The 18,264-nt window shown below is 39.9% G+C and overlaps 3 protein-coding genes across 3 annotated transcripts in view; 2 read left to right on the forward strand and 1 right to left on the reverse strand.

The window, feature by feature from the left end:
* Positions 1–18,264, reverse strand: part of exosc7 (exosome component 7) — a 188,571-nt gene that overhangs the window by 78,072 nt on the left and 92,235 nt on the right. The window lies entirely within an intron of this gene.
* Positions 1–18,264, forward strand: part of LOC140274859 (palmitoyltransferase ZDHHC3-like) — a 350,244-nt gene that overhangs the window by 73,196 nt on the left and 258,784 nt on the right. The gene's annotated exons all lie outside the window — the stretch shown is intronic.
* LOC140274853 (oxysterol-binding protein-related protein 10) overlaps positions 1–18,264 on the forward strand; it is a 91,657-nt gene that overhangs the window by 40,997 nt on the left and 32,396 nt on the right. The window contains exons 5-6 of the mRNA XM_072370230.1: positions 367–564; positions 16,355–16,595. Of these exons, the coding sequence (XP_072226331.1) occupies positions 367–564; positions 16,355–16,595 (439 nt within the window). The remainder of the gene's footprint in view (positions 1–366; positions 565–16,354; positions 16,596–18,264) is intronic.

The raw sequence follows: 18,264 nt of genomic DNA on the forward strand, positions 1-18,264 counted from the left end.
GTTGAACTGAGGTGTGACTGTTTGGTACGGAACATTTGAGGGACATTTTAAAGCTGTATTTTGAGTTTTGATCAAGGAAAAAAGAAGAACTCTAAACAAACGAAGTTAGGAGTGACGGCACCTAAAGACGCAAACACGGAGAAATAGAGATTTAGAGAATATCTTGAATATAGATTGGCTGATATGTACTTTGTTGTCAGAAAGAAAAGAGGCTTTCCTTGTTTTAATGTGAATCTGACTTCAGGAGCAGAGCTCCTGAGGTTCCATACTGAACATTTTAATATAAACCTGTCATGTTTAAATCCCCAAAACGACTCACTCTTTCCCTCTCTGTGTCACCTCCCACCCTCCCATCCCTCCCCTCAGGGCTCCTCATCCTCAGGTCGGACCCGTAGTTTCTCCCTCCTCCCCCACCCAACTCCATCTTCATCCCCGAGTTCCCAGAGGCACCCGGGCCACACAGCCTCACCCAGCAACATCGTCACCATCACCCACCACAAATCTCCAGCTGCAGCTCGGCGGGCCAAGAGTCAGTATCCAGGACGCCTGCTGGAGGTTAAAGAGGTGGGTGGTGAACACAGAGCAGTGTTCTGAGCTTCAGGCTTCTAAACTTTAAGTCAAAGCAGACTCTCAGGTCTTTGCTTTTGTCTTTTTGAGAGGGAAAGCAGCATAAATAAGTGGCTGGTTTGGCTGTGACACGTCTGGTGGATCAAAACTTTGGCCCTTGAGACTGAGTTTGTATCAGAGTTGGATTGCCACCAGCTTCTGGTCTGCAGTTATCTCTGGCTCTGGTGCTGCATATATCTAAACTCTGGTTCCTGACCCCACAAGCCTGCTTCTATTTGTTATATATATATTTGTCTAAATATTATGAATTCTGATGTTATGAAGCCTAAAAGATGAGACTTCGGGAGTCATTTGCACTTCTTTTTTATGTCTTATTTGTACATTTACAACTTCCATGTGAAGATGGCATTTCAAATGTCTGTGGTGAGACTACAAAAAGCAGATTTGACAACACGGTGGAAATCTACTCCATTTAACAATGTTGGTAATTCAAGAGTCATTAATGCAGTCTATGTGCATCTGCCTACACTCATCCTGCAGTTCCCAAATGTGTCTGTATTAATTTCAGTTAGTATGACTGAAAACACTTCAGGGTTGCTTTGACTGTGGTGGGTACAAAGAGTTGTGGTACAGCATTATCTCTCATAAAGGATGGTCCACATTATCCTATGCTGAAGGAAGTGGGGAGAGTCAGCAGTGGAGCTCCTTTCCTTAGTATTTGGAGCATTTTAACAGCTCTTATCATGGCTGCTACTTTGGCTGTTCTCGCTCACAAACACTAGAATCTGTGGAGAGTTAGATTTGGACTTTGTCTGTGGTATCTGTTTACATATGCTCTTCAGAGCAACAGTTGCATTTTCACAACAGGAAGTGCTGGCTGGAGCACACGGGGGGGAAGGACAGAGTGCAAAATTTACAGTGTTGAAATGGTGAATTTTTTTTATTTTTTATTTATTTACAGCTCGTTGAGAATGTTTGTACGGATGGCTGTTTTATTTTGAACGAGTAAAAAGCATCAAGAAGCAGCAGCCGTTAGAGTGTACACACTGTTAAGATCTCTCCAGAGGATTAACTGCTGTATTCACACATGGTGCCACTGCTTCTGGCCCAATAATCTCTGCAAGAAGTCCAGGTTCCCACTTGCAGGCCCAGCAGAACATGTCATCAGCGACATTCATCAAAAATATAATTTGACTGGATCGCTGTTTGCTGAAGGCTTGATGGCATTTGTCTGTAAACCCATGCTTGTAAGCACCACACACACATACAAGTGATTCGAGTCTGCACGATCGTATGTGTGAGCTGAAAACTGTCCTCTTAAAGGAGTATTTAACTTACCGTTCACATCTTACAAATAAGTTTGACATTGTTGGTTAAGATGGAATTGAACCTCATCACTGCTGATGAATGAATGCAATAGGCTACAACTATTAAACTGATAAAAATCAATAGTTTACTATTATTAATCTTTAAAAATAGGAAGCAAATGAGCTTGTAAAGAAGGGAATATTTTTAAATAACTATTCATAACGCATTCGATTAATGTTGCCATTCAACTTTTGAGTTTTCTCATGTATCCAAACTTTCTGTAAATTTTATGAAACCCGTGATCTTAACATCAGAAATGAACTATAAAGAACACTGAATAATTTAGTTATGTTTTAAATGAAAGAGTAGCTCATGTGTCTCTTCATCTGGTTTTGGAAATGCGTCCCTGTATTCTGTGTACATGTTAATGCCTAATTTTTACAGCAGCAATAATCACTGAAGGCAAACTGCATTACTGTTATGTCCACAGTGCACAGAATGAAATGAACAGCTAAATAACTTGGTTATTATTGTTGTTGTGGGGGAAAAAAGAATGAATGAAGAGCCTATCTTTTAGATTTTTTCATTTTAAAGAATGAGCTATTAATTTCCTCGAGACTGTGAACCATCTCTTATGTAGGACGTGAACAACACGAAGTTCATACACACTCATGTGATGTAGAAAGCAGCAGGCTAGCTAACGGCCTACTTTAGCATGTTATTTGGCTTGCTGGCTGTCCCTCTGTCAGTGGGACGCTGGTGAAAGAAGAGGAAAAAACAGAATATGATTAAAATGGATGACTACTTTTGTCTTGATTTCACCTCTTCTCCTTTTGTTAGGCGTCATTTATTTTCTCTTCAGTGCCAAAGAAACAATGAAATATGCTTTTTGTACTTCAGCCCTTCATCTATCTTTGAACACACATTGATTCATATAAATGTATTTAAACCTCATAACATTTGACATAAAAGGATCATTATTTTCCCTCGGAGGTCGAGTTCTGTGTCAACGCAAGTTTGGCTTGCTATTGTGCAGCAAACGATCGTTTGGTAATTGAACCCGAGGCATGATGGTTGTTCTCTCTGTCTCCGTGTGATTTGTATTTCTGGGTTATGAGTTCTGTATTGTGGCAGCTGGTCTTTTTGTCCTTTTGAATAAACTGTTGTTCTGTTGAAAAGTCAAAGAAGGATTGGATCAGAGGCCATATTGGTCTTGTTTTTTCTGAGCTGGAGATTTGAGCTGCTTTGGTTTTGGTTCAGTTTTGGACTGAAACTCTGCTGCTCCAGTGTGACACCCAGTGGTTGTCAAAGGCTGAATATTTGACCTTTTCAAAGTGTAAAGTATACTGCAGGCAGACGTTTTTTTGTTTTTTGTTGAGGCAAACTTTCATAAGTCCATCAGAGGATGTTGTCTTTCTAATCATTTAGTCCAGATCTTGTGTCTCTGAGCTGCACTTTGTTCGGTGCTGCCTTTGCCTTCGAAGCCTTTGTTCTGGTCTCAGGAGGGACACTGGTGCAGTGAGTTCAGCAGATATTTCTGGCAGTGCTGACTGGAATGTGTCACTTCAGCTTTGTCGGCATTTTATTGTGTACTTATAAATACTGATTAACATGGCTGGTGATAAAAGGTGGAGTTATTGATCAGGTCATTGTGGGGAATTCTTTTGCTGCAATGTGTAAGTGTTTGTGAGTAAAGTAGCCGTGTGAAGGTGATGAATGAGGATAAATGACACAGGGCACAATATCTCATATTAAGTGTATGAGCTAAGACGTTCTCCAGTTTAACCCTGAATACAAGGAGTAAAGCTTGTTCTTCAGGGTTTAAATGTGCACACCTGCAACATGTTGAAAATGTTTCGGCTTGAAATTTCTTTAAGTTTTGAGTTAACTGGGTGTTCAAATCGTCATCAATTTACTCTGCCTCAGTAACCAGACTTGTCACCTCTGGTTAGCACTTCCTCCTCATCTCCATTAGCTCAGAGGAGTCATTCACTCTTCTTTGCTTATCTTTTTGGAGAAGATTGTTTTTTTTTTTTCTCTGTCATTTCTTAATGACTTGTCTGCAATTGGTTTGAAGTGATTAATTGCCAGAGATTAGGCTTGAAGTTGGGTTTCTTGAAGTGGGAAATGATGAAGACATGATTGTATGGCAGGTTTGCTAACTGCAGGCTCTTGCTGCAGCCTAAAAGACTTGGACTCTAAAATGTATTTTCGGCTAGATGCCAAGTGGCTGTATGTTTTGCTGCTAAATTGTGAAGTTAAGATGAGTAAGCATTCAGGATAGAGGGGATATCTACACGAGGAGAGGCTTTCGAAATCTAAAGTAATTAGCGAGGAAAAATAGAGGCTGACGGAGAAGAGTTCATATCGGCCATTATGGAAATTGCCTGATCCCAACAAGAAACACTGACATGTTTTATCTGACTGTCATTCAGAGCAAAAGGACCATTAACCCCACAAGCTTCACTTATAAATGTGTGTTCACGTAGCTGAAGGGTGAATAGTTCTGGTCATTCTTCACATGTGCAACCATGACTTTCATGCAGAAGTCCACTGTGCTTATGTAAAACTCAAGTGATTGACGACATCGGCAGCTTCTAGTGTTAAGATTTCTGAACTGCTGCTGAAAATCATGAATTTTACTCTTAAATAACATAAGATAAAGTCAGCTTTGAATTCTTTATTTTTATTTTATTTATTTTTTGTAGCTTACTTTTTGTCTCCAACTGAATTCTACTTATCTAAAATATAATTTCATATCATTATTTTACTTCCTGGTCTATTTTTTTTGTCTGTTTAGTGTGTAAATGCAATACATATATTTTTATTTTCGTGTTATTTAGGTTTAAGGTCTGATGGTTACTTCCTCATTGCAACTCTGTGTCCATCACTCGGCTCCGCCCCTGATGTATCTTATCTGGCTTGATATGTTGTTGTTGTATTTAAAACATGTTTGCAAAACCACAAAAAAAAATGCCTGTTAATGCAGATTTAAAGGTTAGAGTGATTTGCATCGTCGATAGTGAGAAAACACAATCTCACAGCTGAATGACAACGCATCTTTTAACAGAAAATATAGAAAAATTAGTTCAAGTTGGGATCATTTTCATCAATCTAAGAACTCTATAGCAAAGGAACTTCAACAGAATCGAGCTATCTGTGTGTGTTAGCTGTAAAACATCTAAAACTGACTGTGGTCCTCATCTTTGTTTGTTCTTTTCTTGTAAGCAGGAGGCTGTTTGTCTCTTTGGCACACACACAAAATGGATAATTTGCCACTAAGTACAGTGAAGATGATAAAAAGCGTAATTGATATCGCAGGTAAGGTTAAGAGGAATGCTGGCAGAAAATTGTTAATCATGTCGGATCACTGCACTCATCGTATGTGCTATTTCTAATTAACTGCTGGACATTATAGCTTAACTACCTTAATGCATATAAGCATGACACTCAAGAAGTCAACAGAAGAACGTTTGCAAAGATCAGACACTCCTCCTGCCTGACACACCTCGAGATCCTGTCCATGAAAGCCACAAATGGGATCGATGACGAGGGGCAGCCCTGGAGGAGTCCAGCACGCACCATTAAAAAAAGCTCGACTTTGTGCCAAGATGTGGATACAGCTGTTGATGTGGTTATACAGGGACCCGATAGTCCACAACATTCACTCCAGTCTTCATACTCCCTCAGCACCCACCACAGAGGGTCTCAGGGGGCATGGTTGTAAGTCTTCTCCATGTCCCCAACACACATTTAGAATGATGGTTAAACTCCCACGACCCCTCAGATCTGGTCTTCTGTTCCTTGACCTGGACGAGAACCATTCTGGTCCTCCTAAATGTGAGTTTTTATGATCAAGTGCTCCCTTTCCAAGAACCTGGAGTAAACTCTCCCAGGGAGGCTGATCCCCTGATAGTTGGTCACCCTTCTTTCTTTTTAAAAATGGGGACCAGGCGACATTCCAGATTTTTTGCAACATTGAAGAGACAGCAATAGGCTACAAGTCAGCAAAGACAGTCCCACAATGTTGTGACGTTTGTGGAGGAAAACAAACTCACTGAACTGAAAGCTCCAGAGATGCAGTATTTCACCTGTAGATATCAGGTTTGTTTTTGAGCTGTGACAAAGCAGTTTTGTATGTTGCTCACAGAATAGGTCATTCTTCACACAGAAGGAAAAGAACAGTACCTGTGTGGTAACCTGCCATGCAACTGAAATCTCAGTCGGACTTGGTATTGCTGTCACTTTGCCAGAAAATAAATCGGGCGGGTATACAACAAAACCATTAGCTAAACATTGTATTAAAAACTTGCCATTTACCCCAGTTGTTCCTCTGCATGTCAGTCTGACGACACTCTTGGAGGAGCATCAATATTTCATGCAAATCTCTCATGTCTTTCTTGCTCACAAAGGGCCTGGCTGACTTGAAGTTGTTAAATTCCCCCTTCAGATGAGGCACGCTGTTCGTCGTGCTAAGAATATCTCATCGAAATGATTCACTCGGTGACAGAAAGGGAGCGACTAGTGATCCAGTGTGAGTGGAGAATATTTCTCACTCCTCAGGAGCAGAGGAGGCCTCCTCGTGTGAACCCAGGATAGTTGGAGTAAATAACAAGCAGATGGTGTGATCATTTGGCAAAACAAACACGCCTCTGGTGTTTGGGTTTTCTGCACAGACTGGGGAAAAACAAGGCCTGAGTGATATGTGACTCGTCTTCAGTTTTTTGGACCAGAAGAACTGGGTTGCTGCTTCCTGTGACCTGGTTCTAATCTGCTGTCAGTTAGCTCCTCTCTCCATGTCCGCTCCTCTTACTCCTGACCTCCCTCCTTCCTCTTGTCATTTGTACTTTTCCTTCCTTTACTCATAACAGGCCAATAAACTTTCCTGACGGATTTGGCACAGATACAGGCTAAAGGAGGCTGCATTCAACGGTAAAGGAGTCTGCTTGCACTGATTTATGACCAGAAAGCTGCTGTATGCTGATTACATGGAGGATTTATTGTCAAACGGCAGCATCAGGAATGTTGTTGTACATCCCATTTATATTCTGGTTACTGTGGCTGATAATTTTCATAAATGTCACTCTGTTGCTTCCTGTAAGACCCTCTTAAACCCTGTTGAGGCTCCACATGGTCTTTCTATTGCAGTCAATCCTCGTATGATCTGTATCCTCAATCTAGTGTCCCACCAGCACTCACTGAACCATCCTAAGGTGCAGAAACACAATGTGAACACAGCAGTTGCAGAGTTGAAGCTCTGCAAATATGACTGCAGCCTGATTCATACAGGAAGACCAAGAGGAAACAATTAATGCTTGGATATTTAAGCTTTTCTTATAATACAACTCAGTAAAGTGTTCCTCTCTCCTTTTATGGTTGAGCCATGTCTTTCAAACAACCAGCAGCACTAATGCAAACCTCGTACAGTAACTTTGAACTAATTATTTACTGCTACTTGGCTGAACTTGCATATTTAATGCTGTATATGCAAGTTAAGCCACTGAAGTACACTGACTTCTGTTATTCAGTCCTGAGCCTGAAACTGCCCGAGAGTTGAGAGGCTGAGATATGACAGTTCATGACTTTTCCAAAATGAACTGTGTAATGACATGCAAAAGCATAACATTTTGCTCACTGTGAAAAGTTAAGTCAATAAAACACAATTTGACTTAGAAAATCCAAAAAAAGTTAACAATGAAACATTACTTTCAAGCTTCTTTGACGTTTTCGATGAGATCAATTTCTGCTAAAAAGCATATTTAGGAGAGTCACAATCCTCCAGTCTTCCACTGTTTAGTGGCAAAATGTAACTCATATTTCATTCTAAAGTACAAAAACCAGAAATCTAAGCATTTTGCACACAGAAAATGGCTTTTTTTTTTGGCTTGACGTTAATAATTACATGATTTAAAGTTCTGACACTTCTGAACATCAAATGCAGCTTCTCTGGGCAGTGAAATGGGAGGAACGATAAAGTTTGAAGGCCTTAGTTTGTTTAATGACAAACTCTAAACAGTAAATGTATTTTTAAAGTGGGGAGTATAAGCGTTGGCTTATAATGATTAAGTTAATTGAAATTTTGAGAGCTTTTTCTTCTGGTTGTGGTTGTCAGGTTTGTCTTTGGGAGAACATCATTAAAGCCTGTGATGTAAAATACTATTTACATTATCCCATTTTTTTTTTACATGTTTTCCTATATGCCAAGTCAATGAAGCTCTCATCTACTTCTATAAGTAGGTTGCAAGTGGAGCTGTTATGTTACCATAAAAAAAGTGGAACATTTATTTGGAAAATAAATGCCCTGTTTTTGCCAGCGGTCCATGAAGTTGCTAGTTTTGTGGCTTGGTCCTTTATTAATTAATTTATTTCTCTCGAAGAGCAAAAGTCAGTGAAGCAGTCTGAAAAGTCGCTAAATGAGATGAACTCAGGTGTGACGTTCACTGCTGGCAATCGACGATTTACCCAACAACTAAATATCCAAATAGAACATCCGGGTTGAGTCTTTTTTTCTCTCGGGTTCTCTTCATCTTCCAGATGTCAACTTCACCCGTGTTAACTACTATGCTAACTGAATGCTACCTGGAAAAGGGCAGGAATCCGTTATTTTAATTTAAAGAGTGCAGGTTAGGTGCTTGGAGGAGCCTTAGGCTCCTATGCCACTGCATTTTTCATCATGGTCATGGGGACAGTTTTATGCCCCTTCCAGATGACTGTGGTATGAAACAGTTGTTTTTTTTAAATAATTTTTTTCCTGTTGTGGCTGAAATTGAGCTGGATTCATACCTTGTCTGAGGGCAACCCTGTATCTTTTTATTCTTCTTCTCCACATGAATTAACGCTGTGTGTATTGTGGGTGGAGACACCCTTGATCATGACTTGTGAGCGCCTGACAGCCCAGAGGTTGTGTAACAGCAGAGTCGGCTGCTTGGACGTTTCTGAAGGATTGACTGTGTCGCACTAAATCCATTAAATGACAGATGTTTGCTTGGTTTTCGAGGACTTAGTAATCTGTTATTACAGCTTGGATGCTGATGTGGACACTTAACTCATCAGAACCTGGTTATTGCAGTGGCTCTGCTCATAGTGTTCCCCTGCTATGAAATGATGAAAATGCCAGTTTTTGTATGTTTGAGCATGCTGGGTAAGAACATAGTGGTTTGTATGCATAAAAAATATTTAACTGTCTGTTATCGTGCATGGTATATCTGAATAATTCACGTGTTTAGATATCACCATGAAATGCATTTTTTATTTTTTTTTATGTGCAAAATAAATGCTCAGTTTGGACTTCCATATTTTGTTGACAGCAGTGAATGCCGTTGTGAAGCCTCTGAAAGCAGCTTTGCAGTAACAACATATCACTGAGGTCTTCGGTTGAGTGTCGAGGCCACTGTCATGCTGTCACCTTCCATCCGTCCGTGCGTGAATCCGCCTCCTCGCGGATGGTGAGACGGTGGGAGTCGGGTCACATGACCGTGCCTCCTCAGTCAGCTTGTCACAGCTGGCTGATGTGAGCTCGTCAAACGCTTCGATTCTGGCTGCTGCAGCACCGCTGGGCGCTCGCACCGCAGCAGCAGAGCAGGATCATTGAGGTTGGGCTATTTCTGGAAACATCACTGGTCTTGTTGGCTCCAGAGAGGGGTGTGTGTATATGTGTGTGTGGTGGGGGAGCTCCCATTTCTTTAGCTTGGTAGTAACATTCTGCAATTTATGTTTCTCGCCTGCATTCAACAAAGGAAGAAAATGCAAACATTGTTTTGTTTCTATACAGAAACACTCGATCACAAACTTAATCTTAGTTTGTATAAATATGTATCGTTGTTAGATGATGTCGATACATTTGAGTTTTGTTCTGTTAGGCTGTCATCACTTGATGATTACACCTAGAATTTTCTTTTTCTGTAACTGACTCTTTAATCTAATTTTTGTTTTCTTTGTCAGTTTCTTTCACTTTTCCCAATGTTCTGTTTTTGTTTTGTTTCTTTGATTGAATGCTGTCTCTCCATATGTTTTTTTTATTTTCTATTTTTTAATATCTCTTCAGGCTCAAGCGTAATAATAATGGTTCCACTGTCGTGTCATGTTCTGCTTCCATCTAAAAAGATGGCTGCATTTTACAGAGTGCCATAAAACCCAGTGAGCTGTGTTATTTTTGAGCATGGTATGGCTTTTTTTTTTCTATTTCTATCTTGAGTTACTTATGGTTGCATAGCAACACATTTGCTCTCCAACTTCCATTGCCTTCCACTAATGGCCCCTTCAGTGAATAATGGACCCTCGGGCAGGTTCTGATTTCCAGCCTTATATGTGCAACAAAGATGCAATTAACCTTCTAAATATCTGCCTTTCTGACTGCATTTTCATGTTTCATGATGAGCTGTGCCCTAAACTACAGCTATCTCACAATATGAGTATCTTTGTGCAACTGTATGTTATGACAAAAGCAATACCCTGCCAAACAAAAAGAATGTTTAGAATGAAACACTCGTTGTATAGACGGAGGGTTGTAAAAAGTAGTTTACCTCCTCCCTGTGGCTAGTTTGGAATCAGAGCTGATATAACTGATAAATTTGCAACTTGGCTCAGCTGTCTCATTATGTCATCCAACATCAGCTCATCAGGTTAGTATGGATTATCAAAAGCTGTGGTATTTGTCTTTGAGTTGCAAGAAACTGCAGTGCAGAAATGTCAAAGGTGTTGAAGACAGGGTGTGGATTACTCTGTATTGATCCAGGAAAATAATGAGTTTGCATCCTACACAATAGTAATGAAAGTGTTTTTTGGCCCCCATCCAAACAGTAAATTTGCACAGTTGTGTTGTTAAATGGATGTAAAGCTTAGAAGAATAAGAAGTTGCGTAACTCTAACCCCTGAATTGACTTGAAGGAGCAAAGTCCTGCTAACATTACTGTGAAGATGAAGTGGAGGAAGACAGAGATCTGCAGCACATGGAAATAAGATGCAGATACAGAAATAAAATCCTTAACAGAGATGAATCTAAATATGAAAGCATTTGTATGCAAAATTTATATTTGAATATACAATTAGTACACACGGAATTTGCAAAAATTCCTTTACCTGTAGCCAAACTTTCAAAGGAGTCACTCGTAAAACGTAAAAAACACAGCCTTTACATGAGATCTGTGGTGACTGACTGGTATGTAACATGCAGTATGTGCACTAATGAGCAGACACGGGTACTGAAAAGATGCAGCTTCTCATATTAAGAACACTTGTTTTTGCACCAAATAAAAAGGTAAGTCTGGCTGATTTTGATTTAAACGAACAAAATCAATATGTAAAAGACATTTGGATACATCGCATCATTAACAGGTGAATCTTTATCAAACCATGAGATCAGCAAAGATTTGCTTCTAATTCAAACAAATGAAATAGAAAAAAATTAATTCAAAGTGGGTTTAGTTTCAAAGAGTGCCCACCACTGTAAGACTAAAAGCACTTGGTTTTAATTTTCTTTAACAAGATTGAGTCTTCGCCTTTCGCCCAATGACTGCTGGGATAGGCTCCAGCCCACCCGCTACCCGACTGACGGATTGACAGTATAGGAAATGGATGGATGGAAAATTGAGTCTTCCAAATAAAGACCTGTTTTAAATATGTATTAAATATTGCAGCATATGCGATCACATGCAGCAACAGATTTATCACATTTTTACTCATCACTTGCACAGAATTGTTAATGTTGATATGATAAATAATGACTTCACAGTTTGCAACATAAAAGCCACAAATGAGTAAAATATGAACTGAATAGGAACAACTTATTTAGAGGATTCTAGTTGTTTGATGGCAATCAGTTTGGAAGTAATGAGAAAAAGTTTTTATTTGTTCGAGGGGCACTTTGACAACTTAACATCCAGACATGGAATCTGAGCTCCATCTGCCTGATTTTAAATGGCTGAATAATTGGACAGTCTCTTTGCTTTCACATGAGTCTTTGCCACATACTCTAACTCTACTGTAACAGATTATTTTGTGACTCCAGAATAGCCCTGGGTACTGATGCGGGTGGACAGATGCCACTGAGGTGTGGGCGACAAGTCTTCCAGACTCCATATAATATTAATGAAGACAACACTTCCAGGCTGATAAACAGCCCAGATTCATTAGCCCTGAAAGAAGCTTATTACCCGCCAGCAACAACCAGCTTTCTCTTTGTGATACAATTAGACTCTGATAAGTGAGAGTAAAATACTTGAAATATGTGTCTGTGGGAGCTCTGACGAGAACTTTTTGGCACTGTTGTCTTGGAGCAGATGGTTGTGTGGATTGTAATGCTCACTTGTGTCGCCTCCTTCGCACAAGTACAGTAGCAGTATGGCTGTATGGGAGGGTGGAAATAGAAACACATTTATTTGTTTCCAGCATGCATGGATCCTCATTTTTTGGTTTTACTGAACATAGTAGAATGTATAACTGAACGCAGTCCTCTAGACCTCATCCACATGCATACAGGTATTTTTAAAATCTTTCCCTTCCTATTTGTCTCAAAGGTAGTCCATGCAGCCTTTTTTTTTTTTTTTGTTTGTTAACTTCTCATCCATATGGAACCGTTGTATTGATCATCAGCAGGTGATCTTATCACTTTGCTCCTCAGCATAGTTTATGTAGACAAGCCTGTAGTCATTTGTCGATATTTAAAGCTACTGGTGCTCAGTGTTCACAAATGCCTGTTTGAATTGTGCTGTTTGTGGCTTGTAACTTCTTCGTCTCACTCGAAGTTAACCTGAGGAGCAAAATACGCGCACACAATCGCACGAGTACGGTGCAGACAATTCGGATTGGACTTTTTCCTGCATTTACTGTCCAAACGTGTTCTGCACATTGACATCTTTTGTGGAAATTCAAGGAGGGGAAGGCGTGTCTTCAGAAAGTACACTGTGGAAATCTGTTTGAGAATAGCTGAGGAGGCTTCTTGCCGTGTTTATCAGTACAGAATGTATCCCAACTTATTCACGAGTGAAAAGCAACATCCAGGTCGGCAGGAAGAAGCAGCTCTTATCGGTGTGCTCACTTGTAGTTAATATACCTGGAGGTTAGCAGCTGCTTTTGCACATCGTCTCATCCAATATTCCAGACTGCTGCAAGGGGACTTTTCTCCAAGAAGTCCAGATTTAATGCAGTGGACGTTTATATTAAGTGCCCTCCAGAACACCTCAGAACATTTTAGGACTGCAGTGCATTTGTGAAAACTGAGGTTTCTGTTTTTGAAAGAGTACAACTAATGCTCGAAAGGTGGGGGATTCCTTACCTTGTGAGGTAGTGTTCAAACACTGACATGATAACAACTTCTCTGTTGTGACTGATTGGTTTGTGTAGCAGTAGCATTCAGATAAGTTGGGGAATCATGAGATCACCATGGATGGATGGAAGTAAGAAAATCCTCTAATCCTCTGTGTGACGTGACATCTTTTTAATCAAGGAAAAGAAAGGAAGGTGCCCTTCAGGTGCTCCTTCTGTGTGTGTGTGTGTGTGTGTGTGTGTGTGTGTGTGTGTTACCAAGGCTGTGTTCAGACTGTTCATGATATGGAGGACTCACTCGAGGATGGGTGCAGACAGTGTTGTAAGTGTGGCTCCGTCTATTTTCTGCTGAGCGCAGTAAACTATAGATCCCGAGCATTTAGCTGACGCGTGCTAATAATATTCACGTGGAATATTATTTTGTTGTAGTATTGCACAGTTTTGTTTTTTGTTTCTTTGAGGTTTTTCAGTAAACCCTTGAAGAAAAACACGGACTGTGGAGTTTCAATTTAAGTACGGGTCAGCTCCATGCTCGGGATCTATAGTTTAGTGCGCAAACAATTCGATCAATTCGAGTATCAATGTTTGTATCAGATGTCGATTTGTACCACTTGTCTCTCTAAATGGAGACTAAGCTGAAAGTTATGAAATAATAGTTAAGAAAACAGTGTTTAAATCATGTAAATTTCAAGGAGGAGGTGAGTTCAGTCTTTTTTGCTTTCACAGAAAAGGCAAAAGATGTTCATCAAAATGGGATTTTAGTCACCACAGGAGACTGTTTCAGTAGCTCTGCTGCAGTTCTGTAGCGTCGTGATGCATTCAGAGAGGTGGAGGAGCAAGTTCTCCAAAACAAACTTTTATGTTATGGAAATCAATAAAATTGACAAAACTTTGCTTTTTATCAAAAAAATTTCTTAATGCACAGTTTTTCTATGGATTTAGTTTTAGACTTTAAAAGCAGCAAAAGCTGAGTCAAATGTTAAACATCATTAATGTATGATGGTCCATGTCAACCACAGTGCACAGCTTCTGTACACTGCTTTTGGTGTACCTCCTAATGAGTTTTTTACCGATGGATAAAATGGCTGACTCACTACACCGCCGACTATATTATCAGAAAGTGGAGAGTTTGTCCAAAAAGTCTGAGTAGATTTTATTTTTTGTGTAATGCAGCTTAGAGACGTGGATGCCATTTTTTGTATTAACTAAAACCACCATTAGTTAGTTGTTTGAGCAGAGTTAAAACACACATTGCCTTCAGTGAGAGGAGCTCACGATCGTGGGGAAGTCATCCAATCACAGATCGGAGAACCTGCTTAATGATCCGATGTAGCAGCAACTGATGTGGAAGCAAAACGGTTTCAGGCAAAATTTTGCAAGCCGCTTATTCAGAAAACCTCAAATTATGCATATAAGAAAACTAAAGTACACACAAAGTTCATTTGATTTATTAGAAGGAAAAATGTACTTTTATATTGGGATTCAGCTAAATTTACCCTAAAAAAATCACAAAATTATGCTTAATTTTATCTTGCTTTTAATAAGTAAACTTTTTCTTTCTTTCTTTTTTTTTTTTTTAAAGATTCGATGACTCATCAGATCAGTTGAACAGCAGATTTGCCACTAATTACATCAGTAATTCAAGAGTCAGCAGTGAAAGTGTGCATTGAAGATGGAGTTAATTAAATTTTTTTCTTTCTGTCAGCAAATGCCATTAATGACCAAAATATGCCTCAAAGGACTTCAGGATGTCTCCACACTCAGCTCCAAATGTGCTGTGGCTGTGAATGTTCACAAGCATGCCATACATTGGTTTAATCTTTTAAAAGCAGCTGTGCACAGTTAAAGTTTGAAATGCACTTTGTTCAAAGAGAAATCTGGGCATTTGTTGGAACATTTCTGGGTTTGCAAGTGGTTGTTCTATGATGTAAGGGATTTGAGTCGACACAATCTACAATGCAGCTGTTTGGCTGCGACAAACAGGAAAAACCTGTGTATTTGATTTTGGGGATTAAGGAAAGACATAAGAGAAATGTAAAATATCGCCATTCCTGTTAACCTTAAATGCCTAAAAGCATTGCCAGGGGAGTGATGTCTTGCAGAAAGTTTTCAGACCCTCATTCCAAGTTTTTGGACTTTTTTTTTTTTGTGCACAAATTGAAAATGAATACCTTAAAAATACATTTGGCAGCTTTGACAACCTCAAGTCTTCCGGGGAATGACCTCACAGCTAGGTACATTTTGATTTCTTAAACCCTTTAATGTCCTCATTTAGGGAAAAAATGATAGAAAAATATTCTTGATAAGAATCCTTGAAAGACGGGATATTAAAGAGTTTAAGTGACTCGTGGTGACATTTGTTGTATAGTGTAAATGAACTGAGTTATCTGGCCACTGTACCATAAATCCCTGATCGCCACAGAGGAGTTGTGGATCTTATTCATGGTAATAATTCAGTTTTTGGTTGTCTGTAGGGTCAAGGCGCCTCATTCATGATAACTCAGTTTGGAATGACTGCCAGGTTTAGGTGGTCTGTTGTTCCAAAGTTCAATTTGAGAATGACAGGAAGTTGCTGCATGTTTTGGGGAATTTTAAGTGCTGCATTTTTTATTTATTTTTGTATCCTTCGCCGGATCTGTGCTTTGATACAATCCAGGTCTACAGAAATTTATCTTGATCTTACAGTTAGTTTTTTTTTAGCTTTTATTACTCTGATCTACACCACCAACTGTGAGACCTTTAGTCTGGGTTAATGGGATGTTACAAGACAAAAGCTCTTTTTCACAGTAAGGGAGTCGACTGGTCCCAGAAAGGGGTTCTCAGTCTTGGTTATCAGTCTTTTGCATTAATAAATTTTAAAAAATACTTTGTGTTCTGTGTAGACTTATGGGGGAAAAAAGAAACTAGATCCATTTTAGGAGCTCGAAACATAGCATTTTAAAAAACTTTCCATGTTTGCTGTATATTTGATGTATAGTCAGTAAGTTACTTGCCTGCAGTAATGCTAATTTCCTGCTGTTTAATGACCAGGATGAACTGTGTTAAAATATTCTTCTGCAAGTATGGTTGTACCTTGGTCCAAACCATACTGCATGACCAAGTGGCCACGAGCTGGATCCTCACCTGAAGGATACTGTATCATGCAGTTGTCCACCAATGATCAGAGTAAAGTAAGTGTTTTTGTATTTTCATGCTTCACGTCACTTTACCTTTGCAGGTGATGTCCCAAGCTGAGGGCCAACAGAAGAACCTTGTCCAGTCCATTGACTCTCTGCCCACCAAAGGCCCACTCTCGTGTCTGGACCAGGATCTGCTGCTGCTCAAAGCCACGTCGGCCGCCACGCTCAGCTGCTTGGGAGAATGCCTGAACATCCTCCAACAGACTCAGAGCCACAGCCAGGCGCCACCTCAGTCCCAGGCCTCCCAGTGCCACCACGCTGGTCACGGAGCATCCTCCGGTGAGTCCGCCCTGGGCCCCATTCCAGTGCTGTTACTGGAGCCCCCAACACCTCCATCTCCCACATCCCCCTTGTCTTTTCAGTCCCCTCCTCCAGAGCCCAGCGGCAAGGCCCATCTGGGGCAGCTAGACTGTGGCTCGTGTCCATGCCTGTTGGGTCACATGAACTTCAATGTTTGTAGTAAATGTTGTTGAATGTCGCATTTGTGTGTTAAATTATCTGCCTTTTTTTTTGGTCATGGTTTCTTGTCATTATTGTCGTTCTGTGCTACTTTCATTCATTTTTGTCTTTTCAATGTCGTCTAGTGCATTGAAATGCCAATAGCTCCTCAAAATGTAGTACCAAGTACAAGCATGAATGTGAAGTGTGTATGAAAATGTTGACGGTACCCCTGAAAGCATGTTAGACTGTCTCCCTACATGCATGTCAGAAGAAATGGCCTAAATGTGAATGGGTAAGCCTAATATAAAACTATGCATTTCTGAATATCCTCAAAGGATTAAGCCTTTGCCAAAGCAATCCACACTGGTGCCTCAAATGTCAGACCTCTGCCATGTTTAACCCTCTCTGTGCCAGGTCCAATAAAGTTGTTTTGATTGAAACCATTTGCAGCCTGGGGGTGGTTGTATTGGCATGACACTGGAGGATAATGGTCGGGAACCAGCTCTAGACATCCATTATTGTACGGGACAACAGTCGACTACGTTGAGAATAATTGAAATCTCTCAACTGTTGTGGTCTGATTTCTATGTTCATGAGTAAATATTAATCTTTATAATCCATTTACAGTATCCAGGTTGCAGTAGAAGAGCAGAACCATAAATGCCTTATCCAAAAAAAGAGGATTGGAACTGATTTAACATAATACTCCACTGAAAACTATTGAGTCCTAATCACACTTTGTGCTCCTGGCTCTGAAAACCTGAAGCTTGTTCTACTAGATAACAGATGCAGTCAGTTTTAAATCACAGCAGCTACAGTGTATCACAATACAGGTGCATTTAGAATTCTCCTGCAGCATAATTTCTCTTCTGCGCAGAAGTTTGAACTTGTACAAAATGGCACTTGACGGCTGTTGAAACTCTAAATATCCTGTGTGTAACGACTGCCTCCTCACCGTTTCGAAGCTTTGTTGGAAGTAATGTTGGAAGTGAATTCAGTAGTAAAAAAATGATTATTTTAGATGTAAAATATTGTAGAAGATTGTGGTGAAAGCTTTTTCTGCTCTGTAAGGGCAATGATTCAGAGAAACAAGGATTACAAACAAGGTAAAATTGAGTTGAATTTGACTGCTGAACTAGATCCTGTTGACACCACTTTAGAAACGCTCGGATGGTGACTATAAACCCCTGGAAATTAGGCCAATGTGTGGGATTGCTCAGCCCCACAAACAATTTTCAGTACATCAAGAACTCTTTACACTAAATCCCACCACTTTTGTTCAACAGGATTATCTTGGAAGTATTTGTGCAGCTCGTTTAGCCTCTTAGTAAATTATTGCACCAAATTGTGCCTACTCATCTTTCTTCTGAGGCTGTTTGCATTTGTATTGAATCAAAAATTATTCTGACCTACTCTCTGAAAACTTAGTTAAAGCATCATAAACATTAGGAAGGGACTGGAGGTGTAAATGCTTTAAATGAGACACCTGAGATGGTTTGGATGTCAA

Source organism: Leuresthes tenuis, unplaced genomic scaffold, assembly GCF_036924035.1.
Source record: "Leuresthes tenuis unplaced genomic scaffold, fLeuTen1.0.hap1 SCAF_18, whole genome shotgun sequence".
Classification (NCBI taxonomy): Eukaryota; Metazoa; Chordata; class Actinopteri; order Atheriniformes; family Atherinopsidae; genus Leuresthes; species Leuresthes tenuis.